At 45.6% G+C, this 26,180-nt stretch overlaps 1 protein-coding gene across 1 annotated transcript in view; it reads right to left on the reverse strand.

The window, feature by feature from the left end:
* Positions 1–26,180, reverse strand: part of SLC31A2 (solute carrier family 31 member 2) — an 81,842-nt gene that overhangs the window by 18,431 nt on the left and 37,231 nt on the right. Inside the window, exon 3 of the mRNA XM_068248283.1 lies at positions 21,580–21,841. Within this exon, the coding sequence (XP_068104384.1) occupies positions 21,580–21,841 (262 nt within the window). The remainder of the gene's footprint in view (positions 1–21,579; positions 21,842–26,180) is intronic.

Below are 26,180 nucleotides of genomic sequence, written 5' to 3' on the forward strand. Positions count from 1 at the left end.
AAGTAGTATAATGCGTTTTGGGGTGTATTTTTTCACATACCCATGCTAAGTGGGAGAAATATCTCTGTAAATGTAAATGGACAATTGTGTGTAAAAAAATCAAACAATTGTCATTTACAGAGATATTTCTCCCACTTAGCATGGGTATGTGAAAAAATACACCCCAAAACGCATTATACTACTTCTCTTGAGTATGGCGGTACCACATGTGTGGCACTTTTTTACACCCTAAGTACGCTAAGGGGCCCAAAGTCCAATGAGTACCTTTAGGATTTCACAGGTCATTTTGCGACATTTGGTTTCAAGACTACTCCTCACGGTTTAGGGCCCCTAAAATGCCAGGGCAGTATAGGAACCCCACAAATGACCCCATTCTAGAAAGAAGACACCCAAAGGTATTCCGTACGAAGTATGGTGAGTTCATAGAAGATTTTATTTTTTGTCACAAGTTAGCGGAAAATGACACTCAGCGGAAATTGATTTTAATTGTTTTTTTTCACAGAGTGTCATTTTCCGCTAACTTGTGACAAAAAATAAAATCTTCTATGAACTCACCATACTCCTAACAGAATACCTTGGGGTGTCTTCTTTCTAAAATGGGGGTCATTAGTGGGGTTCCTATACTGCCCTGGCATTTTAGGGGCCCTAAACCGTGAGGAGTAGTCTTGAAACCAAATGTCGCAAAATGACCTGTGAAATCCTAAAGGTACTCATTGGACTTTGGGCCCCTTAGCGTACTTAGGGTGTAAAAAAGTGCCACACATGTGGTACCGCCATACTCAGGAGAAGTAGTATAATGCGTTTTGGGGTGTATTTTTTCACATACCCATGCTAAGTGGGAGAAATATCTCTGTCAATGACAATTGTTTGATTTTTTTTACACACAATTGTCCATTTACATAGAAATTTCTCCCACCCAGCATGGGTATGTGTAAAAATACACCCCAAAACACATTATACTACTTTTCCTGAGTACGGCGGTACCACATGTGTGACACTTTTTTGCAGCCTAGGTGCGCTAAGGGGCCCAATGTCCTATTCACAGGTCATTTTGAGGCATTTGTTTTCTAGACTACTCCTCGCGGTTTAGGGCCCCTAAAATGCCAGGGCAGTATAGGAACCCCACAAGTGACCCCATTTTAGAAAGAAGACACCCCAAGGTATTCTGTTAGGTGTATGGCGAGTTCATAGAAGATTTTATTTTTGTCACAAGTTAGTGAAAAATGACACTTTGTGAAAAAAACCCAATAAAAATCAATTTCCGCTAACTTTTGACAAAAAAAATCTTCTATGAACTTGTCATACACCTAACAGAATACCTTGGGGTGTCTTTTTTTCTAAAATGGGGTCACTTGTGGGGTTCCTATACCGCCCTGGCATTTTACGGGCCCAAAACCGTGAGTAATCTGGAAACCAAATGTCTCAAAATGACTGTTCAGGGGTATAAGCATCTGCAAATTTTGATGACAGGTGGTCTATGAGGAGGCGAATTTTGTGGAACCGGTCATAAGCAGGGTGGCCTTTTAGATGACAGGTTGTATTGGGCCTGATCTGATGGATAGGAGTGCTAGGGGGGGTGACAGGAGGTGATTGATGGGTGTCTCAAGGTGTGATTAGAGGGGGGAATAGATGCAAGCAATGCACTGGCGAGGTGATCAGGGCTGGGGTCCGAGGGCATTCTGAGGGTGTGGGCGGGTGATTGAGTGCCCTAGGGGCAGATAGGGGTCTAATCTGATAGGTAGCAGTGACAGGGGGTGATTGATGGGTAATTAGTGGGTGTTTAGGGTAGAGAACAGATGTAAACACTGCACTTGGGAGGTGATCGGACGTCGGATCTGCGGGCAATCTATTGGTGTGGGTGGGTGATCAGATTGCCCTTGCGGGTTAGGGGCTGATTGATGGGTGGCAGTGACAGGGGGTGATTGATGGGTGATTGATAGGTGATTGACAGGTAATCAGTGGGTTATTACAGGGGAGAACAGATGTAAATATTGCACTGGCGAATTGATAAGGGGGGGTCTGAGGGCAATCTGAGCGTGTAGGCGGGTGATTGGGTGCCCGCAAGGGGCAGATTAGGGTCTGATCTGATGGGTAACAGTGACAGGTGGTGATAGGGGGTGATTGATGGGTGATTGATGGGTAATTAGTGGGTGTTTAGAGGAGAGAATAGATGTAAACGCTGCGCTTGGGTGGTGATCTGATGTCGGATCTGCGGGCGATCTATTGGTGTGGGTGGGTGATCAGATTGCCCGCAAGGGGCAGGTTAGGGGCTGATTGTTGGGTGGCAGTGACAGGGGGTGATTGATGGGTGATAGGTGATTGGCAGGTGATTGACAGGTGATCAGTGGGTTATTACAGGGAAGAACAGATGTAATTAATGCACTGGTGAATTGATAAGGGGGGGTCAGAGGGCAATCTGAGCGTGTGGGCGGGTGATTGGGTGCCCGCAAGGGGCAGATTAGGGTCTGATCTGATAGGTAAAAGTGACAGGTGGTGATAGGGGGTGATTGATGGGTGATTGATGGGTAATTAGTGGGTGTTTAGAGGAGAGAATAGATGTAAACAATGGATTTGGGAGGTGATCTGATGTCGGATCTGCGGGCGATCTATTGGTGTGGGGGGGTGATCAGATTGCCCGCAAGGGGCAGGTTAGGGGCTGATTGATGGGTGGCAGTGACAGGGGGTGATTGACGGGTGATTGACAGGTGATCAGGGGGGATAGATGCATACAGTACATGGGGGGGGGGGGGGTCTGGGGAGAATCTGAGGGGTGGGGGGGTGATCAGGAGGGGGCAGGGGGGGGGGGAAATAGAGTTTACAGATAGTGACAGGGAGTGATTGATGGGTGATTAGGGGGGTGATTGGGTGCAAACAGGGGTCTGGGGGGTGGGCAGGGGGGGGGTCTGATGGGTGCTGTGGGCGATCTGGGGCAGGGGGGGGGGGGGGAAATCAGTGTGCTTGGTGCAGACTAGGGTGGCTGCAGCCTGCCCTGGTGGTCCCTCGGACACTGGGACCACCAGGGCAGGAGGCAGCCTGTATAATACACTTTGTAAACATTACAAAGTGTATTATACACTTTGTATGCGGCGATCGTCGGGTTAACATCCCGCCGGCGCTTCCGTATGGCCGGCAGGATGTTGCGGCGGGTGAGCGGCGCCAGGCGGAGGATCGCGTCACGGATGACGCGATCGCTCCGCCCATGCCCCTACAAGGACCACCGCCATTTGTCTATACGGCGGTCCTTGCGGGGTCCACTTCCCGGCCGCCTCTGTGCGTTAGGCGGTCGGGAAGTGGTTAATTATCACCTTGCTGAAATAACCTTGTTGATATGGTGGTAAGAGGTTAACCACTTGAGGACCTAGGGCTTTCTACCCCTTAAGGACCGGACACTTTTTTTCCATTCAGACCACTGCAGCTTTCACGGTTTATTGCTCGCTCATACAACCTACCACCTAAATGAATTTTGGCTCCTTTTCTTGTCACTAATAAAGCTTTCTTTTAGTGCTATTTGATTGCTCCTGCGATTTTTACTTTTTATTATATTCAGCAAAAAAGACATGAATTTTGGCAAAAAAATGATTTTTTTAACTTTCTGTGCTGACAGTTTTCAAATAAAGTAAAATTTCTGTATACATGCAGCGCGAAAAATGTGGACAAACATGTTTTTGATTAAAAAAAAACCCATTCAGTGTATATTTATTGGTTTGGGTAAAAGTTATAGCGTTTACAAACTATGGTGCAAAAAGTGAATTTTCCCATTTTCAAGCATCTCTGACTTTTCTGACCCTCTGTCATGTTTCATGAGGGGCTAGAATTCCAGGATAGTATAAATACCCCCCAAATGACCCCATTTTGGAAAGAAGACATCCCAAAGTATTCACTGAGAGGCATAGTGAGTTCATAGAAGATATTATTTTTTGTCACAAGTAAGCGGAAAATGACACTTTGTGGAAAAAAAAAAAAAAAAAAAGTTTCCATTTCTTCTAACTTGCGACAAAAAAAAATGAAATCTGCCACGGACTCACCATGCTCCTCTCTGAATACCTTGAAGTGTCTACTTTCCAAAATGGGGTCATTTGTGGGGTGTGTTTACTGTCCTGACATTTTGGGGGGTGCTAAATTGTAAGCACCCCTGTAAAGCCTGAAGGTGCTCATTGGACTTTGGACCCCTTAGCGCAGTTAGGGTGCAAAAAAGTGCCACACATGTGGTATTGCCGTACTCAGGAGAAGTAGTATAATGTGTTTTGGGGTGTATTTTTACACATACCCATGCTGGGTGGGAGAAATATCTCTGTAAATGACAATTTGTTAATTTTTTTTACACACAATTGTCCATTTACAGAGATCTTTCTCCCACCCAGCATGGGTATGTGTAAAAATACACCACAAAACACATTATACTACTTCTCCTGAGTACGGCGATACCACATGTGTGGCACTTTTTTGCACCCTAACTGCGCTAAAGGGCCCAAAGTCCAATGAGTACCTTTAGAATTTCACAGGTCATTTTGAGAAATTTCGTTTCAAGACTACTCCTCACGGTTTAGGGCCCCTAAAATGCCAGGGCAGTATAGGAACCCCACAAATGACCCCATTTTAGAAAGAAGACACCCCAAGGTATTCTGTTAGGAGTATAGTGAGTTCATAGAAGATTTTATTTTTTTGTCAAAAGTTAGCGGAAATTGATTTTAATTGTGTTTTTTCACAAAGTGTCATTTTCCGCTAACTTTTGACAAAAAATAAAATCTTCTATGAACTCACCATACTCCTAACGGAATACCTTGGGGTGTCTTCTTTCTAAAATGGGGTCATTTGTGGGGTTCCTATACTGCCCTGGCATTTTAGGGGCCCTAAACCGTGAGGAGTAGTCTTGAAACGAAATTTCTCAAAATGACCTGTGAAATTCTAAAGGTACTCATTGGACTTTGGGCCCTTTAGCGCAGTTAGGGTGCAAAAAAGTGCCACACATGTGGTATCGCCGTACTCGGGAGAAGTAGTACAATGTGTTTTGGGGTGTATTTTTACACATACCCATGCTGGGTGGGAGAAATACCTCTGTAAATGGACAATTGTGTGTAAAAAAAATCAAAAGATTGTCATTTACAGAGGTATTTCTCCCACCCAGCATGGGTATGTGTAAAAATACACCCCAAAACACATTATACTACTTCTCCCGAGTACGGCGATACCACATGTGTGGCACTTGTTTGCACCCTAACTGCACTAAGGGGCCCAAAGTCCAATGAGTACCTTTAGGATTTCACAGGTCATTTTTGTTTCAAGACTACTCCTCACGGTTTAGGGCCCCTAAAATGCCAGGGCAGTATAGGAACCCCACTAATGACCCCATTTTAGAAAGAAGACACCCCAAGGTATTCCGTTAGGAGTATGGTGAGTTCATAGAAGTTTTTATTTTTTTGTCACAAGTTAGCGGAAATTGATTTTAATAGTTTTTTTTCACAAAGTGTCATTTTCCGCTAACTTGTGACAAAAAATAAAATCTTCTATGAACTCACCATACTCCGTACGGAATACCTTTGGGTGTCTTCTTTCTAGAATGGGGTCATTTGTGGGGTTCCTATACTGCCCTGGCATTTTAGGGGCCCTAAACCGTGAGGAGTAGTCTTGAAACCAAATGTCGCAAAATGACCTGTGAAATCCTAAAGGTACTCATTGGACTTTGGGCCCCTTAGCGTACTTAGGGTGTAAAAAAGTGTCACACATGTGGTACCGTCGTACTCAGGAGAAGTAGTATAATGCGTTTTGGGGTGTATTTTTACACATACCCATGCTAAGTGGGAGAAATATCTCTGTAAATGACAATTGTTTGATTTTTTTACACACAATTGTCCATTTACATAGAAATTTCTCCCATCCAGCATGGGTATGTGTAAAAATACACCGCAAAACACATTATACTACTTTTCCTGAGTACAGCGGTACCACATGTGTGACAATTTTTTGCAGCCTAGGTGCGCTAAGGGGCCCAACGTCCTATTCACAGGTCATTTTGAGGCATTTGTTTTCTAGACTACTCCTCGCGGTTTAGGGCCCCTAAAATGCCAGGGCAGTATAGGAACCCCACAAGTGACCCCATTTTAGAAAGAAGACACCCAAGGTATTCCGTTAGGTGTATGGCGAGTTCATAGAAGATTTTATTTTTTGTCACAAGTTAGTGAAAAATGACACTTTGTGAATAAAAACCAATAAAAATTAATTTCCGCTAACTTTTGACAAAAAATAAAATCTTCTATGAACTCGTCATACACCTAACAGAATACCTTGGGGTGTCTTTTTTTCTAAAATGGGGTCACTTGTGGGGTTCCTATACCGCCCTGGCATTTTACAGGCCCAAAACCGTGAGTAGTCTGGAAACCAAATGTCTCAAAATGACTGTTCAGGGGTATAAGCATCTGCAAATTTTGATGACAGGTGGTCTATGAGGAGGCGAATTTTGTGGAACCGGTCATAAGCAGGGTGGCCTTTTAGATGACAGGTTGTATTGGGCCTGATCTGATGGATAGGAGTGCTAGGGGGGGTGACAGGAGGTGATTGATGGGTGTCTCAAGGTGTGATTAGAGGGGGGAATAGATGCAAGCAATGCACTGGCGAGGTGATCAGGGCTGGGGTCTGAGGGCATTCTGAGGGTGTGGGCGGGTGATTGAGTGCCCTAGGGGCAGATAGGGGTCTAATCTGATAGGTAGCAGTGACAGGGGGTGATTGATGGGTAATTAGTGGGTGTTTAGGGTAGAGAATAGATGGAAACACTGCGCTTGGGTGGTGATCTGATGTCGGATCTGCGGGCGATCTATTGGTGTGGGTGGGTGATCAGTTTGCCCGCAAGGGGCAGGTTAGGGGCTGATTGATGGGTGGCAGTGACAGCGGGTGATTGATGGGTGGAAGTGACAGGGGGTGATTGATGGGTGGCAGTGACAGGGGGTGATTGATGGGTGATTGATAGGTGATTGACAGGTAATCAGTGGGTTATTACAGGGGAGAACAGATGTAAATATTGCACTGGCGAATTGATAAGGGGGGGTCTGAGGGCAATCTGAGCGTGTAGGCGGGCGATTGGGTGCCCGCAAGGGGCAGATTAGGGTCTGATCTGATGGGTAACAGTGACAGGTGGTGATAGGTGGTGATAGGGGGTGATTGATGGGTAATTAGTGGGTGTTTAGAGGAGAGAATAGATGTAAACGCTGCGCTTGGGTGGTGATCTGATGTCGGATCTGCGGGCGATCTATTGGTGTGGGTGGGTGATCAGATTGCCCGCAAGGGGCAGGTTAGGGGCTGATTGTTGGGTGGCAGTGACGGGGTGATTGATGGGTGATAGGTGATTGGCAGGTGATTGACAGGTGATCAGTGGGTTATTACAGGGAAGGACAGATGTAATTAATGCACTGGCGAATTGATAAGGGGGGGGGGGGGTCTGAGGGCAATCTGAGCGTGTGGGCGGGTGATTGGGTGCCCGCAAGGGGCAGATTAGGGTCTGATCTGATAGGTAACAGTGACAGGTGGTGATAGGGGGTGATTGATGGGTGATTGATGGGTAATTAGTGGGTGTTTAGAGAAGATAACAGATGTAAACAATACATTTGGGAGGTAATCTGACGGCGGGTTTGCGGGCGATCTAATGGTGTGGGTGGGTGATCAGATTGCCCGCAAGGGGCAGGTTAGGGGCTGATTGATGGGTGGCAGTGACAGGGGGTGACGGGGGTGATTGATGGGTGATAGGTGATTGGCAGGTGATTGACAGGTGATCAGTGGGTTATTACAGGGAAGAACAGATGTAATTGATGCACTGGTGAATTGATAAGGGGGGGTCAGAGGGCAATCTGAGCGTGTGGGCGGGTGATTGGGTGCCCGCAAGGGGCAGATTAGGGTCTGATCTGATAGGTAAAAGTGACAGGTGGTGATAGGGGGTGATTGATGGGTGATTGATGGGTAATTAGTGGGTGTTTAGAGGAGAGAATAGATGTAAACAATGGATTTGGGAGGTGATCTGATGTCGGATCTGCGGGCGATCTATTGGTGTGGGGGGGTGATCAGATTGCCCGCAAGGGGCAGGTTAGGGGCTGGCTGATGGGTGGCAGTGACAGGGGGTGATTGACGGGTGATTGATGGGTGATTGACAGGTGATTGACAGGTGATCAGGGGGATAGATGCATACAGTAAACAGGGGGGGGGTGGTCTGGGGGGGGGTCTGGGGAGAATCTGAGGGGTGGGGGGTGATCAGGAGGGGGCAGGGAGCAGGGTGGGGGATAAAAAAAAAAATAGCGTTGACAGATAGTGACAGGGAGTGATTGATGGGTGATTAGGGGGGTGATTGGGTGCAAACAGGGGTCTGGGGGGTGGGCAGGGGGGGGTCTGATGGGTGCTGTGGGCGATCTGGGGCAGGGGGGGGGAAAATCAGTGTGCTTGGTGCAGACTAGGGTGGCTGCAGCCTGCCCTGGTGGTCCCTCGGACACTGGGACCACCAGGGCAGGAGGCAGCCTGTATAATACACTTTGCAAACATTACAAAGTGTATTATACACTTTGTATGCGGCGATCGCGGGGTTAACATCCCGCCGGCGCTTCCGTATAGCCGGCGGGATGTTGCGGCGGGTGAGCGGCGCCAGGCGGAGGCGGAGGATCGCGTCACTGATGACGCGATCGCTCCGCCCATGCCCCTACAAGGACCGCCGCCAATTGTCAATACGGCGGTCCTTGCGGGGTGCACTTCCCGGCCGCCAATTGTACATACGGCGGTCGGGAAGTGGTTAAAGATTCTAGCAATGTGTGTTTATTATCTTTGCTTCTCTTTACTGATAAAGATACTAATAATGCTAATTGTAGACAGTGGTCTGCCCCTCTCAGCAGCTTGTAAAGTGGATGCAGCCTGGAGTGAATCGCCTCAAGCAGGCAGCCAGTCTGAGTGTAAACACAGACTACAGTTATAGCTAGTTATATTCCAGCAATATTCCAGCTCATTTAGTTACCTGTTACCACCTCAGATCAGCCCATTTCTCCTCATGTCTGCTGCATGCTGTGAGTGACAGTGAAATATATTTGTGAGCTGTGTGACAGAGTAACCAAGCAGCTCAGGGTGACCCAAACTACTATGAGCTGTGTGAGAAATGAATTTTTAAGCAGGGATAGTGAGAGAGAGACCTGGGTGAATAAATAAAGTGCCCCTAGCACTAGTGGTAATGTGTACACTAATATAGAGTATTAAAAAAAAAAAAGTCGTTTCAATCGATAGTACTCCTTTAACCACTTCCCGACCGCCGTATATACAATTGGCGGCCGGGAAGTGGACCCTGCAAGGACCGCCGTATTGACAAATGGCGGCGGTCCTTGTAGGGGCATGGGCGGAGCGATCCGCCTGGCGCCGCTCACCCGCCGCAACATCCCGCCGGCCATACGGAAGCGCCGGCGGGATGTTAACCCGACGATCGCCGCATACAAAGTGTATAATACACTTTGTAATGTTTACAAAGTGTATTATACAGGCTGCCTCCTGCCCTGGTGGTCTCAGTGTCCGAGGGACCACCAGGGCAGGCTGCAGCCACCCTAGTCTGCACCAAGCACACTGATTTTCCCCCCCTCCCTGCCCCAGATCGCCCACAGCACCCATCAGACCCCCCCCCCCCCCTGCCCACCCCCCAGACCCCTGTTTGCACCCAATCACCCCCCTAATCACCCATCAATCTCTCCCTGTCACTATCTGTCAACGCTATTTTTTTTTATCCCCCCCCCCCCTGCCCCCTGCTCCCTCCTGATCACCCCCCCACCCCTCAGATTCTCCCCAGACCCCCCCACCCCATGTACTGTATGCATCTATCCCCCCTGATCACCTGTCAATCACCCGTCAATCACCCATCAATCACCCATCAATCACCCATCAATCACCCATCAATCACCCATCAATCACCCATCAATCACCCATCAATCACCCCCTGTCACTGCCACCCATCAATCAGCCCCTGTCACTGCCACCCATCAATCAGCCCCTGTCACTGCCACCCATCAATCAGCCCCTTGCGGGCAATCTGATCACCCACCCACACCAATAGATCGCCCGCAGATCCGACATCAGATCACCTCCCAAGTGCAGTGTTTACATCTCTTCTCTCCTCTAAACACCCACTAATCACCCCCTATCACCCCCTGTCACTGTTACCCATCAGATCAGACCCTAATCTGCCCCTTGCGGGCACCCAATCACCCGCCTACACGCTCAGATTGCCCTCAGACCCCCCCTTATCAATTTGCCAGTGCAATATTTACATCTGTTCTCCCCTGTAATAACCCACTGATTACCTGTCAATCACCTATCAATCACCCATCAATCACCCCCTGTCAGTGCCACCCATCAATCACCCCCTGTCACTGCCACCCATCAATCACCCCGTCACCGCCACCCATCAATAAGCCCCTGTCACTGCCACCCATCAATAAGCCCCTAACCTGCCCCTTGCGGGCAATCTGATCACCCACCCACACCAATAGATCGCCCGCAGATCCGACGTCCGATCACCTCCCAAGTGCAGTGTTTACATCTGTTCTCTACCCTAAACACCCACTAATTACCCATCAATCACCCCCTGTCACTGCTACCTATCGGATTAGACCCCTATCTGCCCCTAGGGCACTCAATCACCTGCCCACACCCTCAGAATGCTCTCAGACCCCAGCCCTGATCACCTCGCCAGTGCATTGCTTGCATCTATTCCCCCCTCTAATCACACCTTGAGACACCCATCAATCACCTCCTGTCACCCCCTAACACACCTACCCATCAGATCAGGCCCTAATTTGCCCCGTGTGGGCTCCTGATCACTCGGCCAAACCCTCAGATCCCCCTCAGACCCCCTTCCGATCACCTCCCCAGTGCATTGATTGCATCTATTTTCCCCTCTAACCACCCCCTGAGACACCCATCAATCACCTCCTGTCACCCCCCTAGCACTCCTATCCATCAGATCAGGCCCAATACAACCTGTCATCTAAAAGGCCACCCTGCTTATGACCGGTTCCACAAAATTCGCCCCCTCATAGACCACCTGTCATCAAAATTTGCAGATGCTTATACCCCTGAACAGTGATTTTGCGACATTTGATTTCCAGACTACTCACGGTTTTGGGCCCGTAAAATGCCAGGGCGGTATAGGAACCCTACAAGTGACCCCATTTTAGAAAAAAAGACACCCCAAGGTATTCTGTTAGGTGTATGACGAGTTCATAGAAGATTTTATTTTTTGTCAAAAGTTAGCGGAAATTGATTTTTATTGGTTTTTTTTTCACAAAGTGTCATTTTTCACTAACTTGTGACAAAAAATAAAATCTTCTATGAACTCGCCATACACCTAACGGAATACCTTGGGGTGTCTTTCTAAAATGGGGTCACTTGTGGGGTTCCTATACTGCCCTGGCATTTTAGGGGCCCTAAACCGCGAGGAGTAGTCTAGAAAACAAATGCCTCAAAATGACCTGTGAATAGGACGTTGGGCCCCTTAGCGCACCTAGGCTGCAAAAAAAAAGTGTCACACATGTGGTACCGCCGTACTCAGGAAAAGTAGTATAATGTGTTTTGGGGTGTATTTTTACACATACCCATGCTGGGTGGGAGAAATTTCTATGTAAATGGACAATTGTGTGTAAAAAACATCAAACAATTGTCATTTACAGAGATATTTCTCCCACTTAGCATGGGTATGTGTAAAAATACACTCCAAAACACATTATACTACTTCTCCTGAGTACGGCGGTACCACGTGTGGCACTTTTTTACACCCTAAGTACGCTAAGGGGCCCAAAGTCCAATGAGTACCTTTAGGATTTCACAGGTCATTTTGCAACATTTGGTTTCAAGACTACTCCTCACGGTTTAGGGCCCCTAAAATGCCAGGGCAGTATAGGAACCCCACAAATGATCCCATTCTAGAAAGAAGACACCCAAAGGTATTCCGTACGGAGTATGGTGAGTTCATAGAAGATTTTATTTTTTGTCCCAAGTTAGCGGAAAATGACACTTTGTGAAAAAAAACAATATCAATTTCCGCTAACTTGTGACAAAAAAATAAAAACTTCTATGAACTCACCATACTAACGGAATACCTTGGGGTGTCTTCTTTCTAAAATGGGGTCATTAGTGGGGTTCCTATACTGCCCTGGCATTTTAGGGGCCCTAAACCGTGAGGAGTAGTCTTGAAACAAAAATGACCTGTGAAATCCTAAAAGGTACTCATTGGACTTTGGGCCCCTTAGCGCAGTTAGGGTGCAAAAAAGTGCCACACATGTGGTATCGCCGTACTCGGGAGAAGTAGTACAATGTGTTTTGGGGTGTATTTTTACACATACCCATGCTGGGTGGGAGAAATACCGCTGTAAATGGACAATTGTGTGTAAAAAAAATAAAATCAAAAGATTGTCATTTACAGAGGTATTTCTCCCACCCAGCATGGGTATGTGTAAAAATACACCCCAAAACACATTATGCTACTTCTCCTGAGTACGGCGATACCACATGTGTGGCACTTTTTTGCACCCTAGCTGCGCTAAAGGGCCTAAAGTCCAATGAGTACCTTTAGGATTTCACAGGTCATTTTGAGAAATTTTGTTTCAAGACTACTCCTCACGGTTTAGGGCCCCTAAAATGCCAGGGCAGTATAGGAACCCCACAAATGACCCCATTTTAGAAAGAAGACACCCCAAGGTATTCCGTTAGGAGTATGGTGAGTTCATAGAAGATTTTATTTTTTGTCAAAAGTTAGCGGAAATTGATTTTAATTGTGTTTTTTCACAAAGTGTCATTTTCCGCTAACTTTTGACAAAAAATAAAATCTTCTATGAACTCACCATACTCCTAACGGAATACCTTGGGGTGTCTTCTTTCTAAAATGGGGTCATTTGTGGGGTTCCTATACTGCCCTGGCATTTTAGGGGCCCTAAACCGTGAGGAGTAGTCTTGAAACAAAATTTCTCAAAATGACCTGTGAAATCCTAAAGGTACTCATTGGACTTTGGGCCCTTTAGCGCAGTTAGGGTGCAAAAAAGTGCCACACATGTGGTATCGCCGTACTCAGGAGAAGTAGTATAATGTGTTTTGGGGTGTATTTTTACACATACCCATGCTGAGTGGGAGAAAGATCTCTGTAAATGGACAATTGTGTGTAAAAAAAAATTAACAAATTGTCATTTACAGAGATATTTCTCCCACCCAGCATGGGTATGTGTAAAAATACACCCCAAAACACATTATACTACTTCTCCTGAGTACGGCAATACCACGTGTGGCACTTTTTTGCAGCCTCACTGCGCTAAGGGGTCCAAAGTCCAATGAGCACCTTTAGGCTTTACAGGGGTGCTTACAATTTAGCACCCCCCAAAATGTCAGGACAGTAAACACACCCCACAAATGACCCCATTTTGTAAAGTAGACCCTTCAAGGTATTCAGAGAGGGGCATGGTGAGTCCGTGGCAGATTTCATTTTTTTTTTTGTCGCAAGTTAGAAGAAATGGAAACTTTTTTTTTTTTTCGCTTACTTGTGACAAAAAATAATATCTTCTATGAACTCACTATGCCTCTCAGTGAATACTTTGGGATGTCTTCTTTCCAAAATGGGGTCATTTGGGGGGTATTTATACTATCCTGGAATTCTAGCCCCTCATGAAACATGACAGGGGGTCAGAAAAGTCATAGATGCTTGAAAATGAGAAAATTCCCTTTTTGCACCATAGTTTGTAAACGCTATAACTTTTACCCAAACCAATAAATATACACTGAATGGGGTTTTTTTTAATCAAAAACATGTTTGTCCACATTTTTCGCGCTGCATGTATACAGAAATTTTACTTTATTTGAAAAATGTCAGCACAGAAAGTTAAAAAAATCATTTTTTTGCCAAAATTCATGTCTTTTTTGATGAATATAATAAAAAGTAAAAATCGCAGGAGCAATCAAATAGCACCAAAAGAAAGCTTTATTAGTGACAAGAAAAGGAGCCAAAATTCATTTAGGTGGTAGGTTGTATGAGCGAGCAATAAACCATGAAAGCTGCAGTGGTCTGAATGGAAAAAAAGTGGCCGGTCCTTAAGGGGTAGAAAGCCCTAGGTCGTTAAGGGGGGTAAAGGGGGGGTCCTCAAGTGGTTAAGTATACAGAAAGAGGATAGCGCTCACAGTCAGGACCCTAAAATTGGAGGAACAAATACATAAACACCTGATCGCCTCCTCTTTTCTGTATGATTAGTGTTTATCAAGAGGTAGCGCTCAAGGTGTGTATCAATGGATATGGACACAGACGTTCATCTAAATCAAAGCCACAATCACAATAAAATTTCAAACCCTTAGTAAAGGTACAGTGAAATATAGAACAAAAATTGTTATAAAAATTCATCACAAAGTCTTTATGATAAATTAACTAAAAGTCCATGTGCACATGCCCTAAATCCTAAAATCAATATAAACGATTAATATCTTCTCCATAGATTTACATAACGTTACAGATGTTACAGTGGTGTGAAAAACTATTTGCCCCCTTCCTGATTTCTTATTCTTTTGCATGTTTGTCACACTTAAATGTTTCTGCTCATCAAAAACCGTTAACTATTAGTCAAAGATAACATAATTGAACACAAAATGCAGCTTTAAATGACGGTTTTTATTATTTAGTAAGAAAAAAAAACTCCAAATCTACATGGCCCTGTGTGAAAAAGTGATTGCCCCCCTTGTTAAAAAATAACTTAACTGTGGTTTATCACACCTGCGTTCAATTTCTGTAGTCACCCCCAGGCCTGATTACTGCCACACCTGTTTCAATCAAGAAATCACTTAAATAGGAGCTATCTGACACAGAGAAGTAGACCAAAAGCACCTCAAAATGTAGACATCATGCCAAGATCCAAAGAAACTCAGGAACAAATGAGAACAAAAGTAATTGAGATCTATCAGTCTGGTAAAGGTTATAAAGTCATTTCTAAAGCTTTAGGACTCCAGCGAACCACAGTGAGAGCCATTATCCACAAATGGCAAAACATGGAACAGTGATGAACCTTCCCAGGGGTGGCCGGCCGACCAAAATTACCCCAAGAGCGCAGAGAAAACTCATCCGAGAGGCCACAAAAGACCCCAGGACAACATCTAAAGAACTGCAGGCCTCACTTGCCTCAATTAAGGTCAGTGTTCACGACTCCACCATAAGAAAGAGACTGGGCAAAACCGGTCTGCATGGCAGATATCCAAGGCGCAAACCACTTTTAAGCAAAAACAACATTAAGGCTCATCTCAATTTTGCTAAAAAACATCTCAATGCCAAGACTTTGGGGAAAATACCTTGTGGACCGATGAGACAAAAGTTGAACTTTTTGGAAGGTGCGTGTCCCGTTACATCTGGCGTAGAAGTAACACAGCCTTTCAGCAAAAGAACATCATACCAACAGTAAAATATGGTGGTGGTAGTGTGATGGTCTGGGGTTATTTTGCTGCTTCAGGACCTGGAAGGCTTGCTGTGATAGATGGAACCATGAATTCTACTGTCTACGAAAAAATTCTGAAGGAGAATGTCCGGCCATCTGTTCGTCAACTCAAGCTGAAGCGATCTTGGGTGCTGCAGCAGGACAATAACCCAAAACACACCAGCAAATCCACCTCTGAATGGCTGAAGAAAAACAAAATGAAGACTTTGGAGTGGCCTAGTCAAAATCCTGACCTGAATCCTATTGAGATGTTGTGGCATGACCTTAAAAAGGTGGTTCATGCTAGAAAACCCTCAAATAAAGCTGAATTACAACAATTCTGCAAAGATGAGTGGGCCAAAATTCCTCCAGAGCGCTGTAAAAGACTCGTTGCAAGTTATCGCAAACGCTTGATAGCAGTTATTGCTGCTAAGGGTGGCCCAACCAGTTATTAGGTTCAGGGGGCAATTTCTTTTTCACACAGGGCCATGTAGGTTTTGAGTTTTTTTTCTCACTAAATAATAAAAACCATCATTTAAAACTGCATTTTGTATTCAATTATGTTATCTTTGACTAATAGTTAACGGTTTTTGACGAGCAGAACCATTTAAGTGTGACAAACATGCAAAAGAATAAGAAATCAGGAAGGGGGCAAATAGTTTTTCACACCACTGTATATCTTCTAATTGTGGACCCTCCACCAACACCCTTTGTGGTCCACTCACCGCTGTATTAGACCAACCAAATCTGTATAGACCAATGGTCTATATGCACCTTGGGACAGTTCCCGGGTCGTCCCCCACCTCTCGATCAGTGTAGTGGATCACAGGTTTAGGCCAGACCTCTTCATATGAATACAGCCTTCTTGTTTATACCTCAGTGAAAAAGACCCCACATAGCGTAATACTGCTAAAACTTGTTTATTTATAAAAAATGATTGCACTCACATGTTAAGGGATAAAATCAGCGGTCTGGCCTAAACCTGTGATCCACTACACTGATCGAGAGGTGGGGGACGACCCAGGAACTGTCCCAAGGTGCATATAGACCATTGGTTAGTCTAATAGAGCGGTGAGTGGACCACAAAGGGTGTTGGTGGATGGTCCACAATTAGAAGATATAACATCTGTAACGTTATGTAAATCTATGGAGGAGATATTAATCGTTTATATTGATTTTAGGGCATGTGCACATGGACTTTTAGTTAATTTATCATAAAGACTTTGTGATGAATTTTTATAACAATTTTTGTTCTATATTTCACTGTACCTGTACTAAGGGTTTGAAATTTTATTGTGATTGTGGCTTTGATTTAGATGAACGGCTGTGTCCATATCCATTGATACACACCTTGAGCGCTACCTCTTGATAAACACTAAAAATCTACTCAGCAGAACTGAAAAGGCTTAATGTTTCTTTAACAGTTTCACAGCATCAGAACTTTGTTTTTCTTACCAAAGCATAATTTTTAACTGCATTTTTAGCTAAGCTCCACCCATCAAAGAAAAAAAGCCCGGGCTTTTTTCCCTGATGCTGTGCAGAGCATGATGGGATTTCCTATGTTGTTCACGTTGCCTAGCAACTGGGAGAGGCGCTCAGGACAGTTGAAACTGTGTCTCATGCTCCCTGTCACCTCCTTTCAACCAAAAAGATGGCTGCTCTCTTGAAATCAAACATTTGTCTGTTCTTTTAAAACAGGGTTGGTAAGGGCCCTTTTCCACTAGCAGTCGCTAGCGTTCGCGCTGAACGCTAGTGATTGCTGAATCGCAATTCCGCCGTTTTCCCGACGTTTGCGGCCGCGATTTTGCTATGCTATGCACTGCATAGCAAAATCGCGGCAAAAGTCGCTCCGCGGCGCGATCGCGATCAAGTAAAAAACGAATCGCGGTAGTGGAAATGACCTACCGCGATTCCTATGTTAAAAAGCAAACCGTAGCGATTGTAAAATCGCTAGCGGTTTGCGGTTTTGCGATTCAGCTAGCGCAAACGCGCTAGTGGAAAAGGGCCCTAAGAGATTATATTACCTATCTATTTTAATTAACATAACTAATGTAACTTAATGACAGTTGGTTTGTTTAGGCTGAAGTTCCTCTTTAAAGTGAATCGAGGGAGGGGTATGAAGAGGCTGCCATATTTATTTCATTTTAAGCAATACTAGTTGCCTGGCATCCTGCTGGTCCTCTGCCTCTAATACTTTTAGACACAGACCCTAAACAAGAATGCAGTTCAGTCTTTCTGGCATGGCCGTCAGATCTGACCAGATTAGCTGCATGCTTATTTCTGGCGATTCAGACACTAGTGCAGCCAAATATAACAGCAGGGCTGCTGCATCAGGTACACTTTAAAGAAAGAAAAAAAAAGTGCCTGCAAGGTAGGGATGGCCATTGTGATGCAAATAATTCTGAGTTAATGCAGGATTATGCAAATAGTTACGCAAGTTCAGGTAGCTTGAAAATAGACCATCAAGGTTAGTTCATTTTAAAGCTGCAGAAGTTTGCATACCAAATATGCATCAACTTATTATCTGCATCTGGTTTACCATCTGTACTGTAAATCTTAATAGTTTTAGTTAAATTTTCTCCTAGAAGTTCTATCAACCACGAAGCTGGTTTTATCGCTGAATGCAGGAGATAAGCTTTTTACCTTGCATGCAGGATGTTTATCAAACAAAAAGCCATCCAAGCAGAAAAAAAAACACTAGTGGGATGCTAAAAGCGGACCTGAACTCAGAACGTCCTCTCTGCTCTAAATGATGCTCAACAGCATAAAAACCTTGAAAGGAAAAACATTTCTTTGTTACAGCTAGGGCTGCACGATTTTAGGGGAAAATCAAAATTGCAATTTTTCTCTCAGAAATTGCAATTTCGATTTTTCCCCGATTTTTTTTTTTTCAAATGCTGGGGGGGGGGGGGGGGGGGGGAGAGGTTGGTCCGCACTGCCCGGTCCTGTCCGTAATACTTTGCTTCTGGCCCCGCTGTGCGCGGATTGGCCAGAAGCAGTGAATATGTATGAGAGTTAATGAGCGGGGAAGGGGGGGCGGATCCACTCCAGCAAGCGGCCGGGCACATGCAGCATTACCAATCACTGGCTAGCGATTAAATGACGGCAGCGGTAGGCGGAGCTGTATGCTCTGTACAGCTCCGCCTACCACTGCCGTCATTCCATCGCTAGCCAGTGATAGGTAATGCTGTATGATGTGCCTGGCCGCTCGCTCTAGTGGATCCGCCCCCCGCTCATTAACACTCATACATATTCACTGCTTCTGGCCAATCCGCGCACAGCGGGGCCAGAAGCAGTGAATATGTATGAGCGTTAATCAGCGGGGGGCGGATCCACTAGAGCGAGCGGCCAGGCACATCATACAGCATTACCTATCACTGGCTAGCGATGGAATGACGGCAGTGGTAGGCGGAGCTGTACAGAGCATACAGCTCCGCCTACCGCTGCCGTCATTCCATGCTAGCCAGTGATTGGTAATGCTGTATGTGCCCGGCCGCTCGCTGGAGTGGATCCGCCCCCCGCTCATTAACTCTCATACATATTCACTGCTTCTGGCCAATCCGCGCACAGCGGGGCCAGAAGCAAAGTATTAAACAGCAGACCGAAAAAACCGATGGTACTGACGATCAGCAGATCGTCTTGCCACGAACCGCGGTTTCGGTTTTAAACCGAAAAACCGTGCAGCCCTAGTTACAGCTGATACAAATCCTGCAACAACTCTGCACTGTTTCTACTTCCTGATTCATGGAAGCAGACATATTGTTAACAGCCTGTGCTTTCAAATGGCCTTATCTGCCGTGGCAGTCATGTGACACAGGACAGATCAAATTACAGCTGTGCTTAGTCACAGATGAGGGGGAATTGGAATTAGACAGGCTAAACTCTCTAAATACATACAGGGTGCACTTCTGTTTTCTTTCGGTCCAAGAGTTCAGGTCCACTTTAAAGAGGAGCTGTTAGGTATAGGGTCTCAGAGAAAATAAACACATATATCAGTAGCTAAATATTGGCTGTACTTACATTACATATGCATTTCACTGTCCACGTTTGTACTTCACAGAATTTTTAAATAGTATTTGCAGAGAATGATGTTCCTGACAGCTCATGGCAGGTTCCATGTTTGTCTGTCTCCTATGAAGCCAATTGTGTCGTCATGTCCTCCCTGCTTCCCGATGATTCCACTCACAAAAAAGCTCGTAATGAATAACACTACTGTGCAGTGAATATTAATTAGCCATGTGGCTAGGAACAATAGCGGACTCCTGCAGTGTACTCTGCCTGGAGATTTATCAGTGCTGTGAGTTACAAGCTGTTGAAACTTGAGCCTGTAACTTCTCACTAGCAGCCGAGGGGAGGGCCCCAGAATGCTTTGCTGTATGGTATGCGGCCTCTCGTCCTTTTTAAGGGCTTGGGAATACAGAGCCTTGCTGTCAGCACACATCAAAAGTAAGGCCTAGTGCACACTGAGCGGTTTTTGGAGCGATCCGCCGGCCGCATCCGCCTGGAAAACCGCTTGGCTAATGTATTGCAATGGGATGGTGCACACTGGCGGTTTGAGGTTTTTGCCAAGCCGCAAACGCGCCTCCTGCTGCGCGTTTGCGGTTTTCGGAAGAGTTTCGTCCTCAAAGTATAGGAAAAACGCAAACCGCTCTGAAAAACGCTACTTCAGAGCGGTTTGCCAGGCATTTTTGTTACAGAAGCTGTTCAGTAACAGCTTTTACTGTAACAATATCTGTAATCTGCTACACAAAAACACTCCCAAAACCGCTAGGTATGTTTAGAAAACCTCTCTAAACATACCTAGAATCGCTCTGAAATCAGCTCCCAAAACCGCTAGCGTATTGCGGATCTGCTAGCGGTTTTGGTGTGCACTGGGCCTTAGAGTGATTTTTAACTTCAGTATTGCCTTTTTGGCTTCCTTCTAAACTGTTTGTCAGGCTGCAAAAGCTAATTTAAACCTCTATTCTCCTGTGTTAGTTACTCTTTAACGGACATTATTACTGGCAGACTGAACTGGACGTGCTGTATGATATATATATTTATTTAACAACATTATTCAAGATGAAAGCTCCCAACACTAGCTGAATGTAACAGGTGGGGGATTTGTACATTACTTTGGGTCAAAGGCATAAAGTATAACAATACAGTCAGAGTTGGGGGGACAGGTTTTTTTAATTTTATATTATGCCAAACTGTAGTTCCACTTCAAATACCAGTATTCATATTAAATTATAACAACTACACAAACATACTCTATGGGCCTGTTTCCACTACATGCAGATTGGATGCAGAAAAACTGACTCCAATGAATGTCTATGGGAAAATCTGCATCAGAAAAATCGCGTTTAGTGGAAACAGGCCCATAGGCTTTCATTGGAGTTAGTTTTTCTGCATCCATTCTGGATCCAATCTGCATGTAGTGGAAACCGGCCTGCAAACGGTGACCTACATACACTTATAAAAAGCACCAAACTTTACCCCGCTTGCCCAATTAGAAATCAATTAACCAAAATCTCTTCATTTTCACTAATCCTGCAATTTGTCAGGGAACCCACTAAGTACTAAAACTAGGACTGCTCAATGAAGAGTACATTTAACCTATGGCAGCCAGATCATACCATTTATTTTAATGCTGGATGGAGCAAGGAGGGAATCGACCTCCTGACCGTTTTTTTTTTTTGTTTGTTTTTACAGAACGGGCATACACTGCAATACAAAAATTCCATTCAGAATAAAATGTAACATTTTGAGCAGATTTCTCTGATTACAGGCACCCATATACTGGTTGATTTCAGCCAACGATCAACAGCCGATTCGACCGCTCTGATCGAATTGGCTAGAAATCGATGCAACAGGAAGCATTTCCAACCAATTTCGATCGGTCCGGACGGAAAATCTAGGTCAATTGGCTGCTGCAGCAGATCGATGGCCCGTAGGGTTGCATTGGATCGATTGGTGCAACATCTGTTCCTTGTGTGTTGACACATCAGATAGATTCCTGTCAGATTCGACCTGACAGGCATCGGACAGGAATCTATCTAATGGTGGAATCTGCTGCTAATCTATAAGCGTATGGGTACCTTAAGGCAAGCCATTGAGCAATTGGAGTGTCCCCCAGTATAACAGACAGTGCATCACTCACCGGCAATGGGAGGAGGAGAGTCTGGCGGGCTGAGAGCGCAGAGTCTCATAGCCATCCCCAGGATACAGCGGGTCAGGAGTCAGCAATGGCTCGGAGTTTGCAGAGACATTGGCTTCGGTGTCAGAGATCAGTGATGGAGTCAGCGAGTCAGGAGTTAGTGGTAATGTCAGCAGCACTTGTTTCAGGAGATTAGACTTCCACACTTTGGAAAGTTCATAGAGGACAGAGAGCAACAGGACAATCAGACATGAAAGTAGAAGACCTGTGGGTAGAAGACAGGAGATAGAATGACAGAGTACAATGCTGTGCAAAATGAGCTACTTCCTGCAGCAGCTCTTCATCAGCCAGTCTAACAACCTTAAAGGACAACTGAAGAGAGATGTATATGGAGGCTGCCATGTTTATTTCCTTTTAAGCAATACCAGTTGCCTGGCAGCCCTGCTGATCCTCTGCCTCTAATACTATTAGCTATAGCCCCTGAACAAGCATGCAGCAGATCAGGTGTTTCTGACTTTAAAGTCAGATCTGACAAGACTAGTAGCATGCTTGTTTCTGGTGTTATTCAGATACTACTGCTGAAAAATAGACCAGCAGGTCTGCCAGGCAACTGGTATCGATTAAAAGGAAATAAATATGGCAGCCTCCGTATTCCTCTTACTTCAGTTCCCCTTTAAAAGAAAAAAAAAAAGTTGGATACTCACCAAAGAGGAGGGAAGGCTCTGCACCGCTTAGTGCTTTCCAATTCCTCTCTGTGCTCCCTCATCCCACCCCCCGTTCCTGCCTTTGACTTATACGGGTTTTTAACGTTTCAACGAAAGGACGCAGAGAGGAACGGGAAGGCTCTAAGCAAGGGGTCTCAAACTCGCGGCCCTCGATACAATATTTTGTGGCCCGCGCCGGCAAAAGCTTCCTTATAGTTCGCTTCAGTGCTCCCAAGTAATCCGCCGCATCCTCGCCGCTAAACGAGGGCTGCAGAGCCCCCAAATCGCCCGGGGGGCAATCCGGCATTTCCTGGAAGGGGCAGAGCTGAAGCTTCAGAACTGCCCCTCCTGACGTCAATCGCCGCACGGATCGCCGCCTCTCCCCGCCCCTCTCTGTGAAGAAGAGTGAGAGGGGCGGGCAGAGGCGGCGATGTGCCACGATTGACGTCAGGAGGGGCAGAGCTGAAGCTGAAAGCTCTGCCCCTTCCAGGAAATGCTGGCGGATTGCCCCTTGGGCGATTTGGGGGCTCTGCAGCCCTCGTTTTGCGGCGGGCACACGGTGGATTACTCGTAATGGGAGCACTGAAGCGAACTGTAAGGTAAAATAGGCAAAATAGTTCGCTTCAGTGTGAATTTGATTTTGAAATAACAATCAATGCAAGGGACAGGGGAGGTGGGGCGGTTTGCTGCTGACTGTGAAATCCTTTATGCGGCCCAGCCTCATCCTGCGGCCCCCAGGTAAATTGAGTTTGAGACTCCTGCTCTAAGCGGTCCAGAGCCTTCCCTCCTAGGTGAGTATCCAACTTTTTAGCTTACAGACATTACAGTTGTGCATGAGGATAGGGTCTCACTTGAGGCCGCGGAAAAACGGTAGCGTTCTTCCGCGGCCAAATCAGCATTCTTGGCCGGCAGCCAGCTGAGAACAGCTGACTGTTGGCAAAAGGGAAACGCGCACGTTGAGCAAAATAAAATAAAAAAAAAAAAAAAAAGCTGTGACTGCTTCCATAGGTTACCATAGCTTCCATAACTTACCAATCCTCAGTGCCATCACTGTACACTTTCAGGTGGGTTATAAATAGTGTAAAGATATTTACCGAGTAATATCTGTTTCCTTTACTTAGCAAATATCTTTACAATATTTATAGCCCATATTTATCTGTTCTCCTCATCCCCTGATGGCGGCAGAAGGCCGAAACCTGGTGGGGAAGGAGAACGGGCTATCCCTTAAAAGGACATAGGGCGCCCGGCGGATCGCTCAAGAGTAGACCAGTCTTATCACCCGAACGACAGTCTGTACACACGCCCGATTTGGCGTGCGGACGACTGAACGATGGGACGTTCAAACGACCCGTCGTTCGCAAAAGTCCGACGTGTGTATGGGCCTTTAATCCAGTGTTTCTCAGACCTGACTCCCCAATGGTGCATGATTTGCAGGCAACCTCACCTATGCACAGGTGGGGTAATTAGTGTCTCGGCTACATGGATTCCGGCTAGCTAAGACACTAATTACCCCACCTGTGCATAGGTGAGGTTGCCTGCAAACCATGCACCATTGTGGGGCTATGAGGAGAGTTTTGAGAAACACTGTAATAATCGATCGCTTTCTCAATTGGAAGCAGATTAGACATCCCAGGAAAATACAGATTGAAATACTGGCTATTGTTCCGTGTATGTCCATTTCTGGTATCATTCTCCCCATCGATTAATTTTCAATGGATAACCAATCGGAAAAATGACAGTTGTTTGAAAAAAAGTGCATATACGTTTGTTTGCTAGTTTTCTTCTACATCTATTTTAGATCTGAATATTGATCTGATCTCTCGCTCAAATAGCAGGTGAAGTCATGTTGGCACACTGTGTTATCAATGCAGTATTCATTTATTGCATAAGTTGGCACACGCTGGACAATTGCATCGGGGCCACAGAGGGTCCCCTTCTTCAGAAAAGTACAGAGATTGTTTGACTGTACTTTTCTGAAGAAGGGGGCCCTAGGTTAAGCACCCAGTCTTCAGGTAAGCTGTGCCACTCCAAAAACTTTTTCTGCATTTCGCTCAAATGGAATCTGAAGTGAAGACTGCATGGTGTATACCAGTCCTTGCATGGACTATTGCCTGAAATGTCTGTGCTACTTGGCCCCACCCACTTGGTCACTCCATGACCATGTTCCCAGACCTACCTTCCCCCTGTGTAACCATGATATCCTCCTCTGCACTGGTGCTGGGCACAAGCTGGAGGTGCCCAACAGAACAGAAGGCCTGAGTTTCTCACACATGGAACGGGTTTGTGGCTAGGGAACAGAGGCACAGGATAGTTATGTTTTTGCAGACAATGCAATGCAGGGAATGTAGTACAGGACCAGAAGGAAACAGAAGACTCTAATGGGTACCAGCACTTCCTCACAATATCCACTGAAAAAGTAAAGGGTCCACAAACACTATGCTGATCTAGTCAGCACTAGCGCTGTTTTTTTATGGGCTTCTATAGCCACCCTTTCACGCTACTGATCACGTTGATCACAGACATTCCAGCGATCGCAGCTATTAACACAGTTGCACTGTTTTTCTTCCTACAGCAGGGAGTGCTGACTTTAAAACCTAAATACAAACCTAGTTCAAACCAAGGCAAACGCAATGCACCCCCATGTCAAAGCTTCAATGCAGGTGTGGGAAATTGATTGGCTGCCATGCAAAACACAAGAATAAAAACATCAGAACAGTATATAACAAGGGTTTATCTAAAGAGGAACTATAGTGAAAGCAATGGATAAAACTGCTTATTTTATTAATTTATGAATTTAGTCAGTGTTTGTCCCTTGTAAAATTCTCACAGGCAGCTGGCAGGTGTTTTCTATGGAATGTTTGGCTATTGAGAGTTCTAAAGCCAGTACAAAATATACCTGGTCTCCCAGAATATTCTGGGAGGAGAATCCTACATAGCTAATCTAGGCTAAGCATCACTAGGAGGGCGGGGTTATATACAATACACAGCAATATATAGGAAGTCTTTCTGACCAGGAAAATTACAGTAAAAGTGGGTATCCTGAACAATTGACTGCATTCAATGTAACTTCAGGTTTTATACTTCCGTTAGATAGCACAGAGCCTCCCGTTCCTTTGTCCAGTCTGGCGTTCCAGCGGTGTTCTCCGGGGTAGCTATTTGGTACTACTCGCGTCCGCACAATTCGGGGGGGTGGGGGAGTTCTGCACATTGAATGTCTGCCTCTGATGTTGGGAGAACTGGCCTCGGCATGGGTGCACCCTACTGTGTGAGGCCAGTGGCATAGCTATAGGGGATACAGGGGTTGTGACTGCACCAGGACCACTAGGGGCCCTACTTTGTCTTCTTAGCTTTCTACTGCTGCTATGCTGGTAATTAGCAGCTCTATATGTGCATTACATAGTGGTAATCCTTAACAAGCTGTTTCCTTACTCTAAATACACCTGGCTGACACTGCAGCTGTCCTTGGTAAGTTTTGGAGCTCCATATCAATAGAGTGCATCGTACAAAACTTGCACTGGGGCCCCAAGCTCCTTAGTTACACCACTGAGGTGATTGTAAAAACACATAGCTGTGGTCAACGGAACATTTCAGAAGTGTCATTCGTGGTTCAGATTTATATGGGGCAGAGAAAGCACAGCATGCTTACCTGTGCTCACATTACTGCTCCACTGTCTTTACAGAGCAGGCACTGTCCACCTGTCAGTGCAGCCAAACAGCAGGACATGAAAGGGTTCATCAGAAACCCCACATCAGTTGCCAAAACGTTCTCTCACAAGTTCAGCTTTGTTTTTAATTTCAGTTCTCACTTGCGTAACCCAAAGGAAATGATTCAGAAATTCATGACACTGAACTCAGACTTGTAGCTGCCAGAACTTTACTTATGTAGATTCTTGGCAATCA

This window comes from Hyperolius riggenbachi, chromosome 8, assembly GCF_040937935.1.
Source record: "Hyperolius riggenbachi isolate aHypRig1 chromosome 8, aHypRig1.pri, whole genome shotgun sequence".
In the NCBI taxonomy this organism is placed as follows: domain Eukaryota; kingdom Metazoa; phylum Chordata; class Amphibia; order Anura; family Hyperoliidae; genus Hyperolius; species Hyperolius riggenbachi.